Source organism: Condylura cristata, unplaced genomic scaffold (assembly GCF_000260355.1).
Source record: "Condylura cristata isolate star-nosed mole 26May11 unplaced genomic scaffold, ConCri1.0 scaffold00008, whole genome shotgun sequence".
Lineage (NCBI taxonomy): Eukaryota > Metazoa > Chordata > Mammalia > Eulipotyphla > Talpidae > Condylura > Condylura cristata.
In genome coordinates, this window is record NW_004567109.1 from 28,468,777 (window position 1) to 28,495,487 (window position 26,711).

Consider the following 26,711-nt stretch of genomic DNA (forward strand, 5'->3'; position numbering starts at 1 on the left):
TGTGTATTTTTTTAATGGATTTTAGTTCTGAGACTGTCAGATGATTAGTTTAATTTGTACTATAGTATTTCTGGTGGTCTTAGGGAACATGACATTTGTGAAGAACTCAGTAAGATTCTCTGTCCCTCAGTCTCTCTCTTTGTACCCCTCTGTTTCTCTGTCACTCTCTATATATGTACACAAACACACACACACACATTATCCTTAGGCAGTAATGAGAGTTCTTTTACTCTCAGAGCTCCTTGCTGAAAAATTTGATGAAATATTTCAGTATTTGATAGCTCTATATTCTTCATTGAAACTTAAATTTAAGTTTGACTGTGTACATTAGCATATTTTTAAATGTGTTGAAGTTTTTATTTTACATACCAGATTTTTAAAAGCGAATGAAGTATGAACTGATACATTTATAAAATAAATTTTCCTTATGTTATCTATTAAAAGAAAAGCTAGAAATTGTTCAGATATATTCATTTATTCAACATCTGACTTGGACATTATTCTAAGTTCTGAGGATACAGTAGTGAACCAAAAAATTAAAAGCCTTTGTACTCTTTGGTCATCTGTTCTGGTAGAGGAGAATGCTAATGAATATGATGAATTAATAAAATATATTAGAGTGGTAAATCCTGGAGAAGGAAAAAGTAAAGCAGGAAAGCTAGAAATGAAGTAGAGGTAGATTTGAGTCTGTGTTAGGGCAGGTAGTGAAGGTTGAAAGTTTAGATAGGGTGGACAAAGGAAGACTCATTAAGCTGATCTCCTTTTGGTGAAAGAGTTGAAGGAAGTGAGATGTGGTAGTGTAAAGTATATCCAGAAGAGAGAATGAAAAGTGCAAAAGAGTGTGCCTACCATATTTGAATAACAGCAAGGAATCCAGATGACCACAGATCTCATCACAGATGATACTCTGATGAGAAACTATTAGAGGTTTTTGAGCAGAGGAATGACATGATGGGATCTGTTTTAGTAGTATCAGTTTAGCCATTGTGTTGAGAATAAAATGTAGCAGGTAGGTATGGAAGATACTAAGGAGGCTATAATAATCCAGAAGAGAGATGCTGGTGGCTTGGAATGGAACCTGGTAGCAGTGGTTGAATTGTGTTTATTTATATGTTTAATTAATTTTATTGAAGTATGGTAAGCATACAGTAAAATCTACATATTATACAGTTATGTGAGCTTTGGCAAATTTATTTTCTCATGTGACTGACACCACAATAAGATACAGAACATTGCTATCACCCAAAAGACTTCTTTACTAACTTCAATAACACTTACTTCCTTATCCCAAGCAACCATTGATGTATTTTCTTCTGGAGAATTTCATGTAGAAGCACACTGTTTTATCTAACATTATTTATAGCGCAGCATCAATGATGTTGTGAATATGGGTATTTTGTTCCTTTTATGTTACTAAGTAGTAGTCTGTTGTGATACTGAATTTATTTTGAATTGTCTGTAGGCATACAGGAATTAAGGAGTTGCCCCACTGAGATGGGGAAGGTTGCAGGAGAAACTAGGTTGTGTAGGGGAGAGTGGACTGAGACTGGGAGTGGGGTGGGGTGTGGGCATCACGAGCTTAGCCAGGGGCAATATTTATAATTAACTTCTAGATGCTATCAAACATTCAAGTGGAGTTATTAAGCAGGCAGTTGAATGTGGACTTCAGGAAAAGGTTAAAGCCAGAAAAATAAATTTGGGAGTCATTGGCATAGATTGTATTTAAAGCCAGAAAATTTGAAGGGGAAATGTAGAGGGAAAAGAGACCCAAAAACGAGCCCTGGAGCACTTTCACAATTTTTTTAGAGGGTACCAACATGCAGCAGAGAAAAGCAAAAGAAGCAAACAGGAAGGACAGAGATCAGATGAATGTGGTAGCCAAGAAAGTGTTTCTAGGATGAGAAAGGCATTAGCAATTGTGTCAAATGCCAATGATAGAGGAAGGCTGAAAGTTGAAAGCTGAGAAATCATCACAGGATTAAGACACTTATAAACAGTGCTTTCAATTTATGTTATATAGGAAATTTATGTTATAGAAGAAAAGTGAAAAGTATTGCAGTAGCTGGGAAGGGGATGAGAATATGCAGTTTTGTTTTGTCTTTTTTTTTTTTAAGATTTATTTATTTATTTGTACAGAACTGGGGTACAGGCCAGAGATGCGGAGGGTGAGAGGATTCACCAGGGTCAGAGTGGGGAGCAGAACAGGCAGATCGAGAAAGTACACTGCTGAGGGGAGCAGCGGGCAGGTCAGGAGAGGTCTGCCACACCATGTGGATCACCTCTGGGCAGGCGGGGATCGAACTCATGCGGAAGTGGCTTAAGCTTCTCAGTGCAGTGCTTTAACCTGCTGGGCCAACAGGGAGGGCCCTATTTTGTCTTTTTAAGATAGGAGAAATAATAGCATCTTCTTATTGTTTGCAGTGATTCAGTAAAAAGGGAAAATTTGATGCAGGAGAGATAATTGTTGGATTGGTGTTCTGGAGAAAGTAGGAGAGAAGGGATCCTAATACATTGGTGGGACTTGGCTGGGGTATGGATGGTTCATCTGTAATAACAAGAAAGAAGGTTAAAATCTATGGAAAGAGTGTATGTATGTAAACAGTCACCAATTAACCCTTCATTTCCACTGTAGTTTAAAGCTCTGACTGTCCTACATGTTTTGCATCTTGAAACATCATTTACATATAGTGAAGAGTGCTGGTGACAGGAAAAACATAAAATTCCCTAAAACTATAATTTGTCGTTCCAGTGATTATTAGTCATGGTAATTTGATATTTTCAGAATAGCTCCAATTTTAAAAAGATGGCTTAACATTCTCAAAACAAAGTCAATTTAAAATAACTTTAGTTTGAAAAAGACAATTTTTTCCCTCTCAGCAATACTTAAAATTACATGTTAACTTTTAAAAGATTTTAAAAACACACCTTCATTCTATATTTTTAGAGATTAAAAATAGTTTTCCTATTTTTTCTATATAAACCTGATCTTTTTCTTTTGAACAAGTGAGGAAAATTATCCTATTAGCAAAGTTGTTTCCAAGTGGATTCTTGACTAGACATTTGGTACAAAGCATTTTGGTATTAACTTGCTGTTGAATTCAAACACTTATTGTGTGTATAGTATGCATAACACTGTGCTCAGAACTGAGGGTATACAGATAAATAAGAAAAGAGCCATGATATCTTATTCAGAGGAGCTTGTATAAAGAAGCAGTTACAGTGTAGTATGAAATATACTGTAGTAAAAGTTTGTATTGGTCAATGAACTAATGGAGAAGTAAAAGAGGTAACTACTCAGTGCTTCACAGAAGAGCAGTTTTTCTTGGTACCAAATAATTTTTATAATCAAAATTAAAGGTTATTCTAACTCTAGAAGTTTCAAGTTATTCAATGCAAAAATTTGCACAATGTAAAACTTAAACGTTTCTTGTCACCAGACTGCTCCCTTCTCTCTCCTCTATCTGACAGCGTTTGAACAGAAGTTTGCCAGGACATGAGTTATTGCAGCATGTGTATAGGTATGTTTAGAGAAGTAGGAATGTGTGGTCCTACTAAGACAATGAGGAGGAGAAAGATTGTAGAGATAAGCAAATAATACAAAAGGTTATATTTTTATCCTGAGGTAAATGAGGAACCAGTGAAGCAGAATATTAAACAGAGAAGAGACAGAATAAGACCTGGATTTTCAGTAAATTGCTGTGATTGATAAAGCCTTGAATGGATTATAGCAGTGGAAATGGGAAAGAAAGGAATGTAGACTAGAAGGTAAATGTATAGGATTTGGTGGTTGCTTGGAAAGGAGAGGTGAGAGAATGAATAGTAAACATGACATTTTTGGCTTGGCTTACTCTTAGTATTGTTGTCATTATCTAGGAGAACAGAGGTGGTGAGGGACCTGTTAATATTTGAGGTGCCTGTGGTACATATTCCTATAGGTGGTAATGGCAATTGTGTCTGACTCAGGGTTGGAGAAGAAGATTTATGGTCATCTGAATATGACTGGTAGTTGGAACTGGAAGCTGAAAATTTGACTGCCTAAGGGTTAGGTGGATAAGTGAGTGAGTGAAGAGTGAATGGAAGACTAGCAGCTTGGATAGTTCATGCCCTTCTTAAAGGGGTCATTGCTTTGTTCTAGAAGTTGTTAGTTTTGCTAATGCTTGTCCAGTGTTGCCAGATAGAACATGGAGATAATAATAAGAGTGATAGCTATATTTATTGAATGTTTATTATTCACAGTTTTACTTATGTTAACAAATTCAGTTCTCATGACTTTATGAAGAGTGTACTGTTATACTTTGTTTTGTATAAAGTAACTGGGCATCATGGACACATAGGTAATTTAAGATACACCTGGAAGGTGTCTAGAGCCAGTGTCTTAGCTAATATAAAAAAAAGTTTTTGTAGAGATTTGTCAAACAGTTTATGACTAACATTTTATAATTTTATCAGAAAAGAAAATAATGAAATATGTAAGGGACTTTCAATACAGTTTTATCCAATTTAATCTTTCTGCATTGCTCATTACTTAGTAGACATAGTAGTAGCAGCTGTGGTGATGGTACTAACTACCCTAAACTACTACTAAGTATTGTTTCTGAACCACGCTGTTTTCAATCGCACAAAAATGATGTAGTTTTATTTATATTTCTAGTTTTAGAGAAATTGAAGAAGTTAGTGGCAGGGTCAGGATAGTGCCCATGCCTGTCTACATCAGAGTCCTTTTTTAAGTTTCTCCCTGACTAACAAGACAGGCATCACCTGGGAACTTGTTAGAAACACAGCATCTTGGGCCTGATCCCAGACTTGCTGAATTAGACCCTCTGGCAATGGATCCTCGCTAGTGATTGATATACTGTAGTATTTGAGAACCATTGGTCTGGATGCAGTGGCTTCACATGTTATTCCAGTTGTTACATTAGATGTTAAACTTTAGTTGGAATTATCCTTAATTTATAAGTGAGAGAAGTGAGACACAGAGTCAAATACCCTGGTCTTATATCATCTTTTACTATGTTCTTTTTTTTTTTTAAGTTTTATTTATTTATGCTTACAGAGCTGGGGTATAGGCCAAAGGTGCAGGAGCAGGGAGAGGATTCACCAGAGGCAATCCGGGAGCAGAACAGGGAGATCTACGAAGTACACTAAGGGGAGTAGCAGGTGGGTCAAGAGAGTTCTGACACACCATATGTGTCAACTCCCTGGCCAGGGATCGAACTTGCTGAAGTATCTGCTGCAAGCTTCACAATGCTGTGCTTTAACCTGTTGCATCATCAGGGAGGTCCCTTTCACTATGTTCTAATCTTCATAGAAGATTAGATATACCTTTTGTACCTTGCCTGAGGCAAATCAGGTGTGTAAAAAATTCTAATTTTGGAAAAGATTTAATATGTATTGTTATATTGATTAGTTCCTCATTAAATAATTTCTTAATTTCAAATATTTTTCTCATTATCCTTTAAGGAGTATGTGTTCTTAAATGATTTTAAAGTATAAAATTTATTTGCAAGTTTGATTATACTTTTAAAACAATGCAAGTTATATGAGATGAAATTCTACATTTATAATAAGAATTTAAAATGTTTAAATTAGGAGCATCTCCGGGAACTGTGTAAATCTGAACGGAAGTCATCTGTTTGGTCTGATGGCTGAACTTTTCTAATCAGTCCATTAGCATTTGCTCATTTATTAAAGTGCAGAATTACTAGCGATATGCCCAGTAGTGAAGGAAAGTTTTTAATTCAGAAAAGTTATATCGATCAAGTATATTAGGGCAACATCGCCTCTGTTGTATTAACATCAATCAGCTCAGCATGGCACATCCGCATCATTAATCATTTAGAAGAACAGACAGTATATCATTAGACTAACCCATGGTTGCAGGCTTAAGTGTCTTCTGCTTTAAAAATAACCTTCTCAGTATTATCATTAGTAAACAGATTCCATTATCTTGTGTTGCTTATTAATTTAAAAAAAAATCTCCCTGTGCATTTTGTATTTTCTATTTTTACATGCTAACCCCTTTTCAAAAACAAAATTTATAACCATTTATAGACTTCACGTAAAGGAAGAAATTCAGCTGTAATTAATTCTCTACTTAGAAGTTATCATTTCAGTAGGTGTTAAGTGGGGGAAATGTCAGTGAATTTATATATTAGGAGTTTGTCATCTTGCTGTTGGAGGAATGGATCTAACTGATCTATCTTTTTATTGATTGCTTTCTGTTCATGATCCTCCCTGAATATTTGATATTAGAATTTTCCCAAGTTTAACCAATTGTGAACTGTTTGGCTCAGTGACTAGGTAGGACTAGAGTGGATATTTAAAGTTTTGTATTTTATGTTTTTATTCTGCCATTCCCTTTTCCATAAGTTCTAGCAGTAAACTGAATGCTTGCTTGCTATAGAAATTTGGGCACATATAGAATGAGTATAGTGATGATACTAATAATTATATATAACCCTTTCACCCAAAGATAATTAGCAGCTTGCTTATAGATATTCTTCTGATCAGTCATATGTGTGCTTTCAAAATTGAGTTATTGTATATAAAGTTGCAAATTTTCAGCTTTAAGTATTATATCATGAATATTTCCCCATGATATCTTAATGGTCTAAAAAACTATGTTTTTTAAAATAGTTAATCAGGTCTTTTAAATAATGTGTTGATTTAAATCTGTAAACCAATTCTCAGTTTACCATAGGACTGAGAAAAGAGAATGAAACAATTTGTCAGAACAAAAGACATAAATATTTTTAACATTGTTAAAACAATTCTCCCCAATTTTATTCCTAATGATTTATCATTTAAGAATTTCTTATATTATTTTCATTTTGTATTTAGTGTATTAATTTAAGCATAATGATTAGGCATTAATTATTATAAATCCTAAAGTCTAAGGATAACTGAATCAATGACTTTTTACTATAGCTACATTGCATTTTATAAGATAGGGTTTAAGTTTATGGAGTGTACTGGTGTGATATTGAGTTTATGATTTTTTTTAAGATTTATGCATGCAAGAACTGGATTGATCATAGGCCATAAGTGCAGGGGTGAGAGGATTCGCCAGAGACAGAGTGGGGGACAAAACAGGCTGATCGACTGAAATACACTGCTGAGGGAAGCAGCAAGCAAGACAGGAGAGATCTGCTGGGCCATGTGGGTTAGCTCCCTTGCCCAGGATTGAATTCATGTTGCAGTGGCTGGCAATAGCTTCAAGTGATGTGCCACCAGGGAGGCCCATGTTTGAGTTTTTAACTGAAATCTTGGTCTAGAAATATTTGCTTGTCTAAAGAAAGGTGAAGATATCACCTTAAAAGTTTGGATTTTTAAAAAAGATTTATTTATTTATGCATACAGAACTGGAGTATACAAGCCAGAAGTACAGGGGCGATGAGAGACAGAGTGGGAAACAGAACAGGAACAGGCAGATTGAGAAAGTATACTTTTGAGGGGAGCAGTGGATAAGATAGGAGAGATCTGCCACGCCATGTGGGTTAGCTCCCTGGCCTGGGATTGAACTCATGCTTCAGTGGCTGAGGATAGCTTCATAGTGCTATCCTATAACCCCTTACGCCACCAGGGAGGCCCCATCTTAAAAGTTTATAGCTAAATACAGGGAAAGAAGGCAGTGACTTATTGCCAGTTCTAATCCCTTGGCTAGCTACTGGGGCAAAGAGTGGAGCCTTCAGAAATGCTGTTCGCTAGTTCTATTGTGTGATTATAATGCAGAGCACCTATACTACACTTTATGTCCTGAAAACATATTTGTGTATTTTTTTTTTTTATCTAATGGGCTTCTTTACCCTCATTGTGTTAGGAATAACAGCTATTTTTAGAAAACACTTTAAGTTATGTAACAAATTAATTTTTAATGTAAGTAACAATTATAGTTTCTTATAAATATGGTTATGTCACTGTATTATTTTGATCTTTGCCTTGGAAGTGGAAAAAAGAATTAAATAACCAGCTCTTTTTTCTTACATTTTATTTGCCTTGCTTTAGTTTTCATACTGAGTTTCCTAACATGTCTCTTCTTTAACATGTCTTTTTCTAACGTGTCTTTCTCTTTGTTCTTTCATTGACTAATTCAGTAGTTGAGTGATTCTATAACATAATTTTTCATTTCTGAATAACTCTTAATCCTGATTTAATCAATGGAAAGTATTTTTGAAATTATTTATTCCTCCTTGTGAACTGAGTCTTGGCTTAAACTTTTCAAATTTAAAATTACCATCTATCTTTCTCTCCCTTTGCTTGCCCAGAATGCATTAAAGATGTATTCTACTTCTTGGCTCCCGCTGCAGAAAGGAATATTTTCTGAACATATATTTGGTGATAACTTGAATCTGAGACTCTTTAAACCCCAAATACATTTTTTGTAACAGATACCTCCCAATCTGTTTTCCACCTATATTCTTTATATTGTAGAATAGTACTTCCATTTATCTGAGTTGAAACCTTCTCTTTCCCTACATCTGCATCTCCACATTTCTCCTACATCAAGTGCTATGGCATGGACATTGGGATTCTGCCTGGTCTCTATCCCCTAAGATAGTGACATGGCCCAAGTGTTTATTAGGTCTTCCTTTCACCGTTTCTTTATGTATGCTTTCTTTCTCTTCCTTTTCCTGGTCTCTGCACTCCTAAATCACCTCCCTTACTGATATCTAGGTAAGCTCTCTAAAACTGTAGTATTCCTAACAATTTTTTCCTACCATTCAGTATCATAAGTCTAAAACATTGAAAACTCAAATCCACATTTTCTTAGATTTAAGATTAAGGGACAGTGACCCTTCACTTAAAACCTGAAGTTATAGTGGTTGGGAAACAACTTCTTCAGGAGCTAAAATTATTAGGACATATTTGTATATACATCTAATGAGGATTTTCTTTGACTGGGAATAAGCTCACTTAGAAGTTTGGGAATAAGTTGAATGAATTGAAAAGTACCCACTAATCTACATCTAATTTCCATTGTTTGCTTTGAATCCAAACATATCCAGTTGCCCAGTGCAATGCTGACTCTCTGTCCAGGAGATGCACAGTATTGCTTCAGATGTGCAAAGCAGAAGTTGTGGGGGAGAAACACTTTTGTAAATATTTGCTTGTATTTTATTTGACAGTTTGGAAACTTCAGCTAAAACTATTCATAAATCTGCAAGGGAGCCAAATGTGGTAGTTTTAAAAGATGCTAAGTAAAATAATGATTTCTTAGAAAATACAATATATTTTTAGACTCCAAATATAAAATATAACCATACATTGAAAATGAAATCATTGTCATTGTCCCTTATTCAACAAATACTTAACACCTATTTGCTTGGTTTAATTCTAGGGGCTTGGGCCATATTAGTAAATAAATCCCTGCCTTTGTGAAGCTTACATTTAAATGGCAAGAGACAGATAATAAATAATAAACATAAATAACTATAAGTACAATAAAGAAAAGAAAAAACTAGAGGAGGATCTGGGAAATTGGGAATGGTGGATTGAAGGAAGAGCCAAGATTTAATATATCCTGGCCAGAAGACCTCACTGAGGAGCTAACACTTGAGAATCTGACACTTTATCATTTGTCCAGTAACTATGAAAATCATTTAGTTGCTAAGAACGTGTCAAATTTCAAGAACTAAGAAAATCTGTATCAGATTCTATTCTGGACTTCAGGATATACACAGGCACAAGGGAGGAAAAAAATATAAACAAGCATTAACAGATGCTCTGAGAGAAACCTATACACAAACTATAGCAAGCTTCATAGACCTTACTTTCTGTTTTTATGGCAAACGGTTTTAAAAGCATTTTATTTAAATTATGGCTCCTAATTATCAAATATTGACAGAGATTTCTTTAGACTTAGAGTCTTGTGATTTTTTTTTCCTACCTGCACCTCTTGATTACTGTCTTTAAGAAACACTCACTGATTCCCAACCTACCCAAATTTATTGCAAATCATAGTGTCACTTTGAGTCACCTGATCATCTAAGTGGTGGAATGTCTTTTTCAGAAATCCAGCTATCGATCTTTTTTTTTTTAAAGATTTATTTATTTATTCATATAGAACTGGGGTACAGGCCAGAGATGTGGAGGGTGAGAGGATTCACCAGAGACAGAGTGGGGAGCAGAACAGGCAGATCGACGAAGTACACTGCTGAGGGGAGCAGCGGGCGGGTCAGGAGAGGTCTGCCCCGCCATGTGGTCACCTCTGGGGCAGGCGGGAATCGAACTCATGAGGAAGTGGCTTTTAGATTCTCAGTGCAGTGCTTTAACCCGCTGTGCCACCAGGGAGGGCCAGCTATCGATCTTTTTCAGAAATCCAGCTATCCATAATGTACATACCCACTAATGAACACCTATAATATACGACACTCTTTGGTAATGACCAGAGAAATGACAAAGAAGATTGACAAGCTTTTGCTTTCTAGGAGCTTATGTTCTAGTAGAGGAAACACTCAAATAATCTAATCAAATGTCACATAAATTATATACTAATAGTTCTCAAACTTTTTGGTTTCAGGACTCCTTTACAAACTGATAGAAGACTTGAGAGCTTTTGTTTATATGTTATGCCTATTGCTATTTATTAGGTTAGGAATTAAACTGAGGTCTTTAAGCTTTATTTACTCAGTAATAAAGTAATAAAAAATTAAAAAATTACTAATAATATTTTATGAAAAAATCATTTCCCAAACAAGAAAATAGTAAGAGGAATAACATAGATTTACAATTTTTGTAAACCTTTTTGAAGACACTGTTTTCATTTTTATGAATCCCTTACATGTTTGATTAAATAGAAGGTAGTAGAATTCTCATTTATACTTTTGCATTCAATCTATTGTAACATATTATTTTGGTTGAAGTATAAAATAATATAGTCTCACAGAGATAGGCAGTTCAAATAGAGAGGAATATTTTAAGTCTTTTCAGGTAACTGTGACTATTCTTTGTTAGCTGCTTAAAGCATAGTTGCAGTGTAGAATTTGAAACTCTTTATCTGTGAAATTTATGTTTGAAAAGACTATTACATTAAAATTGTCATGCCTAGTGCTTTACTCTGTATAAGATTTTATAACACAACATTGATCATCAGTGAATTTTGCAGATTTTGACACATTTCATAATATTTGTGACATTATGAAAACACTATTTGTTGAAATTGCCCCAAACTCATCAGAAAAGGCCTTAAGTGTTGACAATGTGTTAGGGTCATGTGGGCTGGTGAATACATGTTTTCTATAATTGGAGTATTTGCTTGAAAGCCTGAATTTTATAACTGGCAACAAATTATCATTTTGCCCTGAAATGAGAGGCTCGCTTCAGTCATTTTCAAGGAAATGTCTGCCAGATGCCCCAGTGTAACATAATTTGTCAGTTGTTCTTTTATGTAAACATGTTGTTTCATGAGAAAGGAAAAGCGCACTCAAGAAAGTTTAGACTCCCGCAGTTGCTCAAGTGTTTTTCTTTGAGATAATCATCTTATTTTGATATGTGAAAGAAGTGCTTTATGCCTATTTTCTGTTGGTCATGTAGATTTTAAAAAGCATATATATCCAAGGGTTGCTGTTTAATAATGTTAACTACTTCTTCAAGAGCTCTTACATGTAATAGCATGTTCCCCCTGTAAATACATGGTGGAGAAGACTATAGTGTCTATCAGCTCTGCTTGGTGCCATTACCTTCATTGTGCTAAGGTGCCAGTAGTTTCACAGCCACTCCCTTTGCATCATCAGTGTGTCAGCTTAGTGAAAAACTCAGTATCGTAGTATTATCATGAAAACCGTTGGTCCCAAGGTTCCCCTTACCTCACTAGTCTTCAGCCTTGTATATCTTATTTCACCTGAATTTCAGGAGATCCTGTTTTGAAATGTGTAGATATAACTCAGAGGTGTTGAGTTTTTATCCATCTGACTACAAAAAAGTAGTGAAATTTGGACTTGATTCAACCAAGTTTTCTGACTAGAGTTTTTGCCTCTTGATCTTTCTGTTTCATATACTATCACCAAAATGTGGAAATCTCATAAGAAGGATTTTGTCTAAAAAGAAAGGCGTAAAATGAAGCTTACTTAATAGGGCAAAGTTTCCTTGAAGCCTGGAAATTCCATATGCCGTGTCCTAGGGGCAATGTTATTATAAAATATTAAACTTTTCTGTTTCTTTATTCTGGAAAATAAGGATGATAATAATAGCTCTTTCATGTAGTTTTGAGGTTTAATTAGTTAATATATGTTATATGTTTGGACATAAGTATCAGAGCTTGCTGACACAAATTAAGTCTCAGTGGAGCTAGCACTTCTCTATTTTTTTAAATTGAAATAACATTGCAAAATAACCTTATAAGGTTAAGGTGTGCGTCATTGAAAACAGCATATGTGTGTACTACATTCAGCAGAGTTACCTTTTAATTTTTACAGTTAGAGACAAGGTTAAGGCATTTCAGCGATTCAGCTAAGGGAACAACCGGAGCAAAAGTAGACATTGTGAATCAGGTGAACAGTAAGTACAGTGTACAGTGTAACTGATATATAGTGGTTCATGGAGGAGTATAATTAAAAGTACGGTGAGAAAGGTAAATTTGGTCCCTGATTGTTGCTGGATGTAAGCCATAAGCTATTGCTCAAAGGCATGCTCCTTGTGGCTAAGACAATGACTTACATATGGTATGTATTTATATATTACCTGAATACTGGAGTGCATGAATAAATTTAAGGAAGGTGAGCTCTCTCTTACAATGAACAACATAAGTGGGGTAGGTAACATTCAGCATAACATGGAATGAATAGGATCCTACTAAGTAGCCACTGGAGAGGCTATTAGGTAGAAGGTAACTCTTCAGTGAATGGGATACTACCCAACCAAATACTATCCAGGAGACTAAGTTACTTCAGATCATAGATTGTCTTACCTTTGTTTATGGGTCCAGCATAGTGCCTGATGTCTATTGAGACTCAGTAGCTATTTGAGCAAGTGACTCAGCATATAAATTTGTAAAAATATGGTTTTGTGTAATGTTTTCATTTCACAACAACTTTCAGAGAAAAGAAGGCCTTCATGATTACAGAGGATGATTTCCTCTTTTTTACTTTACAAAACAGACTAACTTCCTTTTTAAAGATAGACAGCAGTTTATTCATAAATTGTTCTATGTCTTAAAAAGAAGAATACTAGTAGGAGGAGAGATTCTTAAGTAGAGGATCAGGAATAGTAGTAGAGGAGTTTTGGAAATTTATCTTAAGATCTGCCTCAAATAATGTAGTGTAGGAAATGTGAGTAGATGTAGTACTTATCTCCAATTATAAAATCCTGAAAATGTAAGTATTTCACTTACTGGATGAATATTTATTTTCTTCTGTTTCCACATTAATGAGGCATTATTAGAAATAAAGTGTTACTAATCCCTTCCCTGCTCATTTTCTCTTGCTAATTGTTTATTAGTTTATTTCTAGAACTCTTTTCTCTTAACTCTAGGCAATGCGAACTCCCTCCTCACTTTTCTTGGGCTCTAATGCCCCGTGCTGCACTTTCCCACTATGTTGATTACCTCCTTATCCTGCTTTGCTTTTAGTATTAATACTCCAGCCCAGGTTGTCCCTGGCCATGATATATACCCTTCCTTAGCTGGATCTTCTGCCCATTTTGTACAATACTTTTCTTCCCCTTCACCCTACTGTACAGTTCTTTAAATTACAGACCTCATTTGATTTTTTTCCCCTCCGAGGCCTCTTTTCTATTCTAGGATTGAATACAAGATCCCATACTGCATTTAGTTCTTTTCTTGTTTTACATGACCTTAACATTTTTGATGAGTATTGGATTTTTTTGTACATTGTTTCTCAATTTAGTTTATCTGATGTTTTCTCATGATCAGATTGAGATTATATATTTTAGCAAGAATTTCTCAAAAGGGATGTTATTTCCTTCTTCATGGATGTTATTGGGGTGGTACTTGACATTAATAAATTTATTACTGGTGATGTTAACCTTGATCAGTGGAATAAGGCAATGTCTGCTTGATTTCTCCCATCACAAAATTGCTACTTTTCTTTTTGGAATTAAAAAATATCTTGCATGAGATATTATTCTCAGACTATGCTAATATCCTGTGTTTCCTCAAGCTTTTCTCATACATTTAGCTATGAATGATCCATTGGTGGATTTTTTTTTAAGGTGTATTTATTTATGCATACAGAACTGGGGTATAGGTGCAGTAAGAGGATTCACCAGAGACAGAGTGGGGAGCAGAACAGGCAGAACGACAAAGAACATTGCTGAGGGGAGCAGTGGGTGGTGCAGGTATCTTTTTGAATCAGTGTTTTTGTGTCTTTTGGGTAGATACCTAGGAGTGGGATTGCTGGGTCATATGGAAGCTGCATTTTTAGCAGTTTCAGAAACCTCCAAACAGTTTTCCATAGCGGTTGTACTAGTTTACATTCCCACCAGCAGTGCAGGAGAGTTCCTTTTTCTCCAAGTCCTCACCAACATTTGTTGTTGATAGTTGTAAAACCATAAATCATTCTCGCCTCCTTTCTTTCCAATTTTCTTCAGACAGTGAGGAACTTGATTCTCATTACCTATGGTATATTCACATGTTTGTTGTTACAAAATTGCCACCCTGTAAGCTTATAAAAACTAGATTTACTAACTATAGTTATATAGTTTTTTATTTAGCCTTTGTGCTATCTAATCAAAAATTTTCTAAAGAAACTTAGATTTAACTTTTCCTATTCCATATGTTATAATTTTGTATTCTGTTTTGGATTCCCCTTCCCTTCCTGTTTGATTTTAATTAGTTATTTTTTGGAGAGTATGTGAAACATTATTGTTCTAAAGAGTGTGATTATATGCAAAAAGAGAAATTCAGAGAATTGTTGCTACCTCCATATGCTTACAAACTTTTCCTATTTTCCTTGAATTTCCAACCTTATCTATCTGTGCTTTGTAAACATTTCTTTTCTAGTTCAAACTTAACTGTATTTTGCACAAACAGATGCACTATGTTTTTTTATATTCTTTTCATCTTACACTGCTTTTTTTTCATTTAGTATTGTATCTGGAAATCATAATTAACAGCTTTTTATCCTGCAAGGTATTCCATGATTTGTTCAACTACTCTTCTATGAATATTTAGGTTGTTTTCCATATTTTGCAGTTATGAACAGTGAGTAAGGTAATGTATATATACTTCTATTATTAGAGGTTGGTTAATTTTTTTTTTTAATACTCAGCCAACCTGTATTTCTGAATTAAAATCAACCTGGACATTACATATTAATGTTTTGTATAGAATTTTTGCATATCTGATGTGTGTTAGAATTACCTATAGATCATTTTTCTTCATAATCACCTTGTCAGATTGGTATCAAAGTTAGGCTTGCTTACAGAATTGTGGGACATTCTTGTTCCTGTTGGATGGAAGATTTTGTATTATACTGTCATTATTTCTTCCATTTTATATTTGGCAGAATTGAAACCTCTAGGGCCTGGGCTTATCTTAATGGGATGATTTTCAATTACTCCTATTCTCTCTTTTGTCTCTTCCTTATATTCCCTTCATGCATTTATACTGTCTCATACTCTATGTTGTTTACCCTCTTTTACATTTTCTTATTCGTTGATTATTTTTAGTTCTGAGTTTGTTACCTATTTCAACTCCCTACTTGTCTCTAATTGATCTACTCTGTTAAATTAATCCAGTGAGTTCTTAATTTTGCTATTATACTTTATCTTAGAATTATATTAAATTATTTTAAAAATCTATATCATTTACAAAGTAATTTCTAAGTCTCTGCCAAACTTTTCAGTCTTTTATTGACTGTATTAAGCATGGTTACTTTTAATGTGGGATTGTTTAAATACCTGGAACTGCTGTTGATCTGTTTCTGTTGTCATTTTACTCTCATTTATATGTGGCATTGTGTCCTGGTGTACTTGGTTATCTTTGCTTATGTGCTAAGCATTGTATATGAAATATTTTTTCTTAGTAATAATTCCTGCAACTAAGATGATATCATCTTTCTACAGAAAAGAATTGCTTTTGCTTTTGCTGGCTAAAGGCCTGGAGTCACCAGCAATCTAGGATTGTTTTATCCACTTTGATTTTTCCACGCTACCCAGATGACTGAGCAATTGTTTTGACTTTATTTTATTCTTAATCCCAAGGTGCAGCTCTTTGATGTCCCAATTAAAAAAAAAAGAAGAAGAAGAAGAAGACAAACATGACCTATTTTCCAGAACCTCTACTGTTGGTGACTTTAGGTCACCAATTTTTTTTTTTTTTTAAATATACTATTTTGCTAGAGCAGTTTTGGTTTCATAGAAAAACTGAGCAGAAACAACTTAGAGTTATAGAGTTCCCATACTCACTGCCAATGCATACAGACAAGGCTTTTAAGTACACTGCTCAATTCTTTAATTCTTCTCCTGGAATTTATATCTCCAGGAGAAAAGCAGCCCTAAATACCAGACTTAACTTTTAGATGTTTATCTTCTCTTAGATCTTGGCCTGGTAATTCATTAATTAACTTTTTTCCTGATGTATTCAACTTGTGTTTTTCAAATAATTATTCCAGTTTTTCTGGTTGTTATCAGTGGGAAGGTTTCCCTTTAAACTTTTTATTATTGAACATAGTTGTTCCTTTTGTTAGTACTGTCAATAGAATGCATATTTGGAAAGAATAAGAGGTAAGCCTATTTTGAAAATGGCACAGCTAAAAACTTTTCTAGTGGCAAAGTGGCTTAAATTTTTTACTTTCAAGCATGAACATATACAGCAGGTCTGAATAACATAATATTAATGTACTTCATTAAAATATTGACTAGAAAATAATTTTGGTCTACACTGAAGGAAATGATGTTATTTAAGGACACTGCTTTCATTTTACACCATTGAGCTCAGTGTCACAGTTTCCAAGATCTTATTGATGATGTTAAGTGAGAACTTATTACTGTAGAAATTAAGGTCTTAATTTTTATAATCTTTTATTCTAGCTCGTGATGCTGATGAGCGAGAGAAGTGGATCCATGCCTTAGAAGAAACAATTCTCCGACATACACTTCAACTTCAAGTAAGAATGTTTTACTTGAGTTCTGGATAGTTCATTAGATTTTTGTTTGTTTTCTGTTTTTCTTTTTAATAACTATCATATGTGTGAGAATTTAAAATTTCTGAGTTGCTTATTCTTACCTTTATAGTATTATGATAAACTATAAGCTATACTTCTATATACTTACTATATTTACTCTATTAAGTTAATTTATAGTCATACTCTTCTGCCTTTTTTCTGCAAAAAAAAAAAATGTGAAATGATTTGTTAAAGTGAGCCAGATTCAGTTTAGAATCTATATTGGTTATTAATATAGCCAAATTATATAATAATGCTTGATATGTTGAAAATTTGGCCTACTTTTCCTGTTATCAAATTTGGTGATTACTGTATGTGTTGGGTAGTACTTTTTGGGAAAAATCTGAAAGTATAAACCCAAGCTGTTGAAAAAAAAGCAGTGTGACTTAATGTGTGATTTGAAGTGGGCGCTGAAGCAATACTATGAAAACCCAGATAAACCATCTCTATTTCTAGGTTCCAGTTCTTCTGAATTGGCTTTGTTTTTAGGTAGGTTCCCCATGTGTGGTGCTGGTAAGATGGGTGCAGCAATTTCAGCCTCTCATTATATCCACGAGAAGACATTGTTCTTTCTGACCAATAGAATAACAGGCCAATAGAATTTAGTGGGATTAGTACTGATCACTTTGGCTATAGTCATTTCCCCAATCTTGACTATCACACTTTCAATCATATGTTCTACTCCTGTAGAATATTTCACTAACAGGGTAGAAGGTAGTTACCCTCTTTCCCTTCCCCTTAAGCACAGTCAGAACAGGGGAAAAAAAAATACTATGGATCACAAGAACAACTAAATTTATTCATTCATACTAAAGATAGTTTTGTATCTTTATTTGCCAGTAAAAATTTTGGCACATCAAAATTTTTATTTTGATTATTTTTATTTATAGATTGAATTTTAGAAAACTGATGTTATATAACTCTCTATCTTTGTCCTATACTAGGAATTGACTTGATTATACAAGATGATGTAAGGCATCCAGGTCCAATAGGATGGTGAATTACTATCATTTGAAAGTGTTCAAATAGAGACTTTAAAAAAACTGTTTAAGGGTGTGCTTATTAAGAGTCTATAATGAATAAATCAATACGGTGTTGAATTAGGAGACCTGTTAGTTACTCTATGAGCCATACTTTTTAAAAACAACTTTATGATTTCTGTAGGTTACTTTTTGAATTTTGGCAATTTTATAAATGACTATAGCATCATATCATTAGCACATTTGTGATCCAGAAAGAAGAAAAATATTTTAAGAATGAAATTAGACTGACTATAGCAGATGAAGTTCCTTACACAGTTGAGCAGACTGACATTCAAGTCTCTTTATGATATATTCTTAGCTTACCCTTCTACACATGCCTGTCTCTGTATCCCTGCATAAACCTAAGAGAGTGTTGCTACTTACTTGTTTTCTTCTGAACACATTTTTTCATTTCTGGTGTCTACATTCCTAAGTATGATGTTCTCTCTGTGATATTCCACTACTTCCACTCTACCTTCGCATACTAAATCTTTTCTCCAAAGCCGAGTTAAGAACTGGCTTATTCTGTGGAGCCTTCCCTGACTGACCCTTTTAGGTCCCATACCTCAAACTCAAAATGATAGTTTTTCTTTGAATGTTAGGCTCTTTGCATAATATTCTATGTCTTGCCATATTTTTGTATATCCTTGAAACTCCCACACTCCCAACTAGTATATAAAGTCCTTAAGGTTGGGGTACCTAATTGAGCTAATTTTGGAAGTTAGGAGCTTTTTCTGAGAGCATACATGTCTTTGAAAATTAACAGGAAGAAATAGATAACTTTGAGAAGTCTTAGATTTTAATAGCCTTGCTGTTTTAAAATACATGTAATACAAAAGACTTTATTTATTTTCCCTAAAACTTAGTACATACAGAGGGTAGGGACATTTAGAAATATATAATTAAATGTTATTACAGAAATAGTGAAGTGTGGTAAAGAACTGATCTCTGGAGCTAGAATGTCTTGGTTTTTCTCCCAGTATTTAACTCTTGACCTTGAACTTAATCTCTTTTAAGTTTGTATCATCCTCTTTAAGTGAGGATTTAAAAAGTACTTACTTCATAGGGCTGTTTTGCTGATTACATGAGTTAAATGCAAATTTATTGAGATATAATGATTAGCTATACATAGAACAAACTTGATAAATGTTAGCTGCCGTTGTTAATACAACTACTACTATTCCCAGTACCTGGCATTCTAAACAGTCCTCAATAACTGTTAAGTGAACAAGTAATTGTAGCAATTAATGAACAAATAAATGACATGTTGGTTGCTTTCCGATTTCCTTTTTTTTTTTTTTTAAAGATTTATTTATTTGTGCAAGAACTGGGGTACAGGCCAGAGGCTCAGGGGCGGCGAGAAGCCTCACCAGAGACAGAGTGGGGAGCAGAACAGGCAGATCTACGAAGTACACTGCTGAGGGAAGCAGCGGGCGGGTCAGGAGAGGTCTGGCTCGCCATGTGGTCTCCTCCGGGCAGGCGGCAGGCGGGAATCGAACTCATGCGGAAGTGGCTTCAGATTCTCAGTGCTGTGCTTTAACCCGCTGCGCCACCAGGGAGGGCCTCCGATTTCCTTTTACTGAGTATTTTGTGATACATGAAGTAGGAGGAGGCACCGTGGAGTAGGCACACATGGAACACTTTTTCAAAGGCACGAGAGAGGATATTTACGTGTCTTCCTTTCTGACTGAATTTGCTCTCTATTTTAGCCATTAAAGTATATTTTCCTTGCTTTGTCACTACTCAGAACTATACAAACTCCAAAATACATATTTAAAACTGTTTTCTTTTTGGACATAGATTTTTTTTCCCCTTCATCCTCTTCTATTGCTTTGCTTTTGAACTACTCTCATTTTGATGTTGGCACTACTTCTCTATTTTTCTTTACCATTTAGTACCTTTCTAGTTTTATTTCATTCCCCAATGTAGATTTTATGGTCTCCTTTTCAACAATGATTTTGTTATCACCCTTAGAATTCCTTGTCACAGGGCATTTTGTGCTATATAACCTTTCGGTTTCTCTTTTCCGGGTCCCTTGTCTGTTTTTTCTTTATTGGTATTGTTAAGATTATAAAATCAAAATGACTATGTCACAATTTAAATTTCATCTAACCTTGGGTACCTATAACTATTTAGTGGTCTTCTTGCTAAAAAGAATACTAAAGATACTAAACAGAATCCCCACCATGGAATCTTTTTTCATTAGTATTTATTATCTAATCAGGCATTGTCTTTGTAGAAAAAGGTCTCTAAAACAGTTCTAGTGTCCTCACATATACTTTCTCCGCATAGTTCAAAGAAAAAAAAAAAGATCTTAATTAACGGTAGCACTTTATGTCAATAGTATGCCCATACTCATACATATTTCTTTTGAGACTGTGACCTCGCTTCTTCACCCTCCAGCAGTAAAAAATTTCAGTATAGATGGTTCTTCCTCCTTTCTTCCCCCTGCATCTTTTTATTTCTTTTGATATTTAGCTCTTCATTCTACCTTGTTTTGATTTGGAGTTTGCCAAATAGATGTCTCCAGGAACTCATACTCAGTGTATTAAAACTAAGCTTATCATCTCAAATTCATTTTCCCCAAGATTCATGTAGTTTTTCTTTCTTTTAATCATATTATTCTCTGAGCTGTTGAAGTTTGAAAGTTGAGTCCTTTTATGTGGTAACTTCTAATCTCCCAAACTTGAGAATCCCCTTTTTAATTCTTCCTTCCTTTCTTTCGCTGCCCTCCCTCCCTTCCTTCCTTTTTTAAATAGGCTCATGCACATTCTTCCCTTCACTTTGAGTATCATATTTGTTACATCTTACCAATTCTATTTTTAGTGTCCTCCTAATACTCAAATTTATTCTCTTTACTCTTAAATTATATAATTAATAATCTTAAAACACTCGTAACTATGAAAAACCTTTAATCATTTACATTTGCCTGTAGGATGAGATAAAACTTGTTAGGAGATTTCAGGCATTCTGTGATTTGACCCCTGCCTGACTTTCCACCTCCTATCCCTACATGGACCTAATGCTCCACACAGAAACCTTTGGTAGTTCCATGTTCCTATTTAATATGGCTCTCTCCAAGTCCTCACCATCCTTAATCCCTAAATTCACCTCTTTAATATTCTTTGTAATCATTCTCTTATTACCTCTTCATTCCATCTTTTTATCACTATAGTAAAAAAGTCTCTTATCTTATTAACCTCTGCTATAATTTCTAGTTCTTGTAGCCCATTTAACATTCTGTTTTATAATAATAACAGTACTAGTTAATAACTGAGGGCTCCTTATGTGCCAGGAATTGTGTGGGCTTTAATGTATTATGTGTTTTAATAATACAATATTATATAACTCATCTCCCAGAAGCAACTAAAGAGAAACTTACCTTATTGATAGTGTGTATCCATTGTACTTGGGCAAAACTCAGCAGGTATTGTCCAAACTTCTGAATGTGGTTTGAAAGGTAGTATATTATAGTAGAAAACTTTAGAGTCAGCCAATCAGGACTTTGGTCCTGACTGTACCCTCTTAATTAGCTATGTAATCTGCAGTAAGTACTTAATTTTTTGAACCTTGGTTACTTGATCTTTAAAATAAGTATAAAATTTAATGAAGTAGATGTGTTAAGCATCTAACAGTATACCTTTACATAGTAGGTACTTGATAAATACTAGTTCCATTCTTCCTTTCACTTTGATTAACTGTAAATCTATCTGGAATATCTCTTTTCCTTTTTCCTTTTCTCTTTCCTGGGTTCCTTTTCTTTTCCTATTAGTCCTCTTCCTCTTTGGGCATCTGCAAATTGCAATTTAAATAGTCTGAGGATGAGAGAAGACACCTGAAGTACTCTCTCTTCTTTCAAGTCCTGTGAAAGTTGAATTTCCCATAGTCATTCTAAATTTGTTGTGTGGCTTGTGGTATCTTTTCATGTCTTTACACCCAACTGAATAGGTCACTTCTTGAAAGGAGAGAAGAACTTTTGAATTTTGTAATCCTTTCTTGTTAGCTTTTAAGAGATATTCATTAACTATTTGATGACACTACTTAGTGGAGGGGAAGTTTTCCTTTCACATTCTTTATTTACCATACTAAATTTTATTGTAGATAAATATTGAGTGATGACTAGGCAAAAAAATGGTCACTGGAAGAAGACTGAGTTTATTACATCCTGTAGTTGCTGTAATATTCCATATTATACAAGCTGTAATGAATTGTGGCAGTTTGGATTACACAGAGGTATAAAATCAGTTTTATAAACATGAGTAAATTTGGGGCCATTTTAGAAAAAACTCTTGTAAGCCCATACTTCCATTATTTAAAGTGTTATAATATTATTTAGTGTGGACAAACAATAAAGATATAAATGTGTTAAGTTAAAACCTAAACTTTGGCATACATGCACTGCTGTATGGAATGTGCTGGACTCATCACTTTTCTCTTTTTTAAGTACTAGGAAACTTTAATTTGTTTGAGATCATTTGACTTTCACTTTGCACATGGCATTTCATATCAAGGCTCTTCCATGATAAATAGTAGTACTTGTGCTAACTTGATTAGAAATAAAAAGCTGGACAGTGAAATAACTTGGTAGCTCTTAGATTTAAGGTTGTTGCTGAGTTGATTCAAGTGTTGCTAGACAAATTATTATTGTTCATCAGAAATGAAAAAATATGTAAGATTATGGGGAAGAATTTAAAATCCCAATCCGAAAATTGTCATGTAGTACAGACCTATAAGTTTTTACATTTATGCTGTAGATGAGTTGATAATTTTTTTTTAACTAAATGACTTCTATGACTATTTCCGTGGAGAAATTAAGCTCTAGGTCCTTCCTAGTGGCACAGTGGGTTAAAGCACAGTACTATAAAGCTACTATTGTACAAGTTCAATCTCCTGCCAGAGAGGTGACCCACATGGCATCTCTGGCCTCTCCTGTCTGGCCCGCTGCTCTCCTCAGTAGTGTATATCAATCTGTTATCCTGCTCTCCACTGTGCCACTGGTGAATCCTCTCACCTTCCCACCCCCTCAAGTTCTTGTATGCATAAATAAATAAAATCTTTTTTTTTTTTAAAGATTTATTTATTTGTGCATACAGAACTGGGGTACAGGCCAGAGCCTCAGGGGCAGTGAGAGGCTTCACCAGAGACAGAGCGGGGTACAGAACAGGCAGATCAACGAAGTACACTGCTGAGGGGAGCAGCGGGCGGGTCAGGAGAGGTCTGCCACGCCATGTGGTCACCTCCGGGGCAGGCGGGAATTGAACTCATGCGGAAGCAGCTCTAGATTCTCAGTGCTGTGCTTTAACCCGCTGCGCCACCAGGGAGGGCCAAATAAAATCTTTTTTTAAAAAAAGAAATTAAGCTCTATTTGTCATTTTATGTAATAAGTTTATGTAAACCACTTGCAGCTATATTTTAGGTGGTTATCAAATTGAAATTTCACAGTTACTGTCCCGTATTTTATAGTTTTTTTCCCATTAATATTTGTTCACTATCTATTGTCTTTGATATCAAGCCCTAGAGAGAAAGGACATAGCCTGGGGTAACAATATGGCTGGTGAGAACAGGGAGAACAGGTAGAAACATTGCCAGAAATACCACTGAAACAATGGGTAAAAACATCATTAAACATAAAGGAGACAGAGGTGATAAAATCCAGATTGTAAATTGTTATTAAGGTTGGAAAAACAGAACCAATTTGAAACCTTTTTAAAATATAGATAACTTCATTATGATAAATACTGACAGATTTTTGTTACAAGTTTAGTATTTAAGTTGCAATTTATGAACACACCTGAGAAATTAACCATATCAGAATACTTTGGTTCTACTCTTGTCTATATAATTAAGATTAATAGAAATCTTTTGATTATTTTTTTTTGAGTGTTAAGCTTTTGAACATACATTTCAGCTTATCAATATATAAAAATCTGTTTATTGCCATCATATTGTTTTCTTGGTCTCATTAGATTTTATTTTGTATCATGTAGAAAAAGAAGTGTATTTGTTTTTTTCCATTGACACCTTTTGTTTCCCAAAGGAATTGATTGCAATATAGATGTGTCATTTCTTTCCACTAGTGAAGTATGGTATAGTGGTAGTTAACTGGGTATAACAAAGGAAACTGCGTATAACAAAGGAAAATTCCCCTCATTGTCCCACTACTGAGGACAAATGAACTTCTGATTCCACCATTAGAATTCAGGATCCTAAGATACATAATTTTTAAAATTAACTAGTACTGAAAGTTTCCTATGGAAAAACAGAGGACTTTTGCTCCTCCACTTTCATTGTTCCTTTCTAAACATTTTCAACGTTTTTTAGCTGCTTATATTACTATTTCTATAGCTTAGTACCTGGTGTTTCATTCATTCAACACACTTAGCATCTGTTACATGCACCTCAAGGGCTAAGAAGATGCTAAAGATCCAGTGAGAGGCAGTGTACTGTTAGAGCCAGTGTCGGCTTGTATAGAGGGTCTTTGTTGCTAATTTTGAAACATATTTCTGTTTCTTTCATTCTGAGACCTCTGGGTCTGGACAAACAAAATAGTGGAACTACATTTATACCTTGCTTCTGAGAGTTGTCTTTTTTTTTTTTAAAGATTTATTTATTATACATATAGAACTGGGGTACAGGCCAGAGGTGCAGGGGTGGTGAGAGGATTCACCAGAGACAGAGCAATGAGTATAATAGGCCAACTGAGAAGTACACTGCTGAGGGGAGCAGCGGGCCGGTCAGGAGAGGTCTGCCATGCCATCTGGGTCACCTTCGGGGCTGGGATCGAACTTCATGCTAAAGTGGTTTTAGCTTCTTAGTGCTGTGCTTTAAACCACTGCACTGCCAGGGAAGGCCCTGAGAGTTGTCTTTTAATGTTAAACTGCTTTAATCAGTTTGGCCTGTGTAACTAGGCAAATTCTTAAGAGAAACCATGCCTTTCCCCTTTAGTTTTGCTTCTTTTTTTCTTCTGTTGCCACTGAAAATATTTGTCATATATATCTAAGATGACATCAGAGAGATTGTGATTTATAGTTAAATGTTGGACTCTCTAATGGAATTTTTTTAAAGATTTATTTTTATGCTTACAAGAACTGGGGTATAGGCCAGAGATGTGGGTGGGTGAGAGGATTCACCAGAGACAGAGTGGGGAACAGAACAGGCAGACTGACTGAAATACACTGCTGAGGGGAGCAGTGGGTGTGTCAGGAGAGGTCTGCCACACTATGTGGGTCACCTCCCTGGCTGGGGATTGAACTCATGCTGCAGTGGCTTTGGATAGCTTCATCGTACTGTGCTTTAACACGTGCCACCAGGGACTGCCCTCTGATGGAATTATTTTTAAGAATGAATGAATTCTGTGGTTAAATTTTTCTTTTCATTTTAATCGCTATAGGTAAAGTTGGCCTATTTTTCACTTGGTAGATTCTTGCTATTGTTTAAAATTTATATACGTTTTACATAGTCATTCATTCTCTCAAGTGGAGTACATAAAATAACTATTGAGACACCGTTAACCATCACCATAGACTCTTGTACTTTTCCTGCTTATGTTTTCATCCCTCTCCCTCCTCCTCCCTTGCTGAATGCCTATTTATAGTTTTTCTGCTATTTTTGTCTATTTTCCCCTGAATCCTTGTTTCCCTTATGTTTCTCCTTTTAATACCATCTGATATTTTTCTCTTTCCTTTCAACTTATTTCACTGAGCATAATCCCTTCCAGTTCCATCCTTGTTGCTATGAATGGCATGAATTTATCTTTTTTGATTGATGACTAGTATTCCATTGTGCATATATACAACATCTTCGTGATCCAGTCATCTGTTTGGGGGCATTTAGGTTGTTTCCATATCTTAGCTATTATAAACAGTGCTTCAGTAAAATAGAATGTAGGGTTCTTTCTGAATTAATGTTTTTGTGAACTTTGGGTGATTTTTTTTTTTTTTTTGCCATTTTAAAGGCCCTCCCTCACCTGGAATATTAGGAATTTGATTTTTCTCAGGTTTTTCTTCTTTTATACTTCTTAATCATATTTAATTTAAAGATTTATTTATTCATACAAAACTAGGGTACTGGCCAGAGGTGCAGGGTAGGTGAGAGGATTCATCAGAGACAGAGCGGAGAGCAGAACAGGCAGATGGATAAAGTACATTGCTGAGGGGAGCAGCGGGCGGGTTAGTAGAGGTCTGCCGCGCCATGTGGGTCACCACTGGGGCAGGGATCAAATTCATGCTGAAGTGGATTTAGCTTTTTAGTGCTGTGCTTTAACCTGCTACACCACTAGGGAGGGCCACATATTTTACTTTTTACCTTGAACAAAAGACAAATACACAACAGTTTTAGATTAATCCCTTAATAGCCTTAGTTTAGATAAGGGCCTTTAGATTTATATGTTATTACATATGAGTTAAAGAATTATGAACAACTTGTAGAATTCTTTAAAAGCACTTCACTGCCAAACTTAAAATCCTACAGCTTCTTGCCATAAAATGGGTAAAGTTGCCTTGCTATGTGTAAATACTATTTGTTTTAAATGTTCCATTTTTCCTTATGTATACTATATACTAGGATTAGG

General features: G+C 34.9%; 1 protein-coding gene across 7 annotated transcripts in view; it reads left to right on the forward strand.

Moving 5' to 3' along the window:
* Nucleotides 1-26,711, forward strand: part of OSBPL9 (oxysterol binding protein-like 9) — a 120,224-nt gene that overhangs the window by 34,252 nt on the left and 59,261 nt on the right. For all 7 annotated transcript variants that reach the window (XM_004679002.2, XM_004678996.2, XM_004678997.2 and 4 more), the window contains one exon: nt 16,987-17,063. Coding sequence is in view for 6 of the 7 variants with exons in the window: in XM_004678996.2 (XP_004679053.1) it covers nt 16,987-17,063 (77 nt within the window). In the remaining variant the exon portion in view is untranslated. The remainder of the gene's footprint in view (nt 1-16,986; nt 17,064-26,711) is intronic.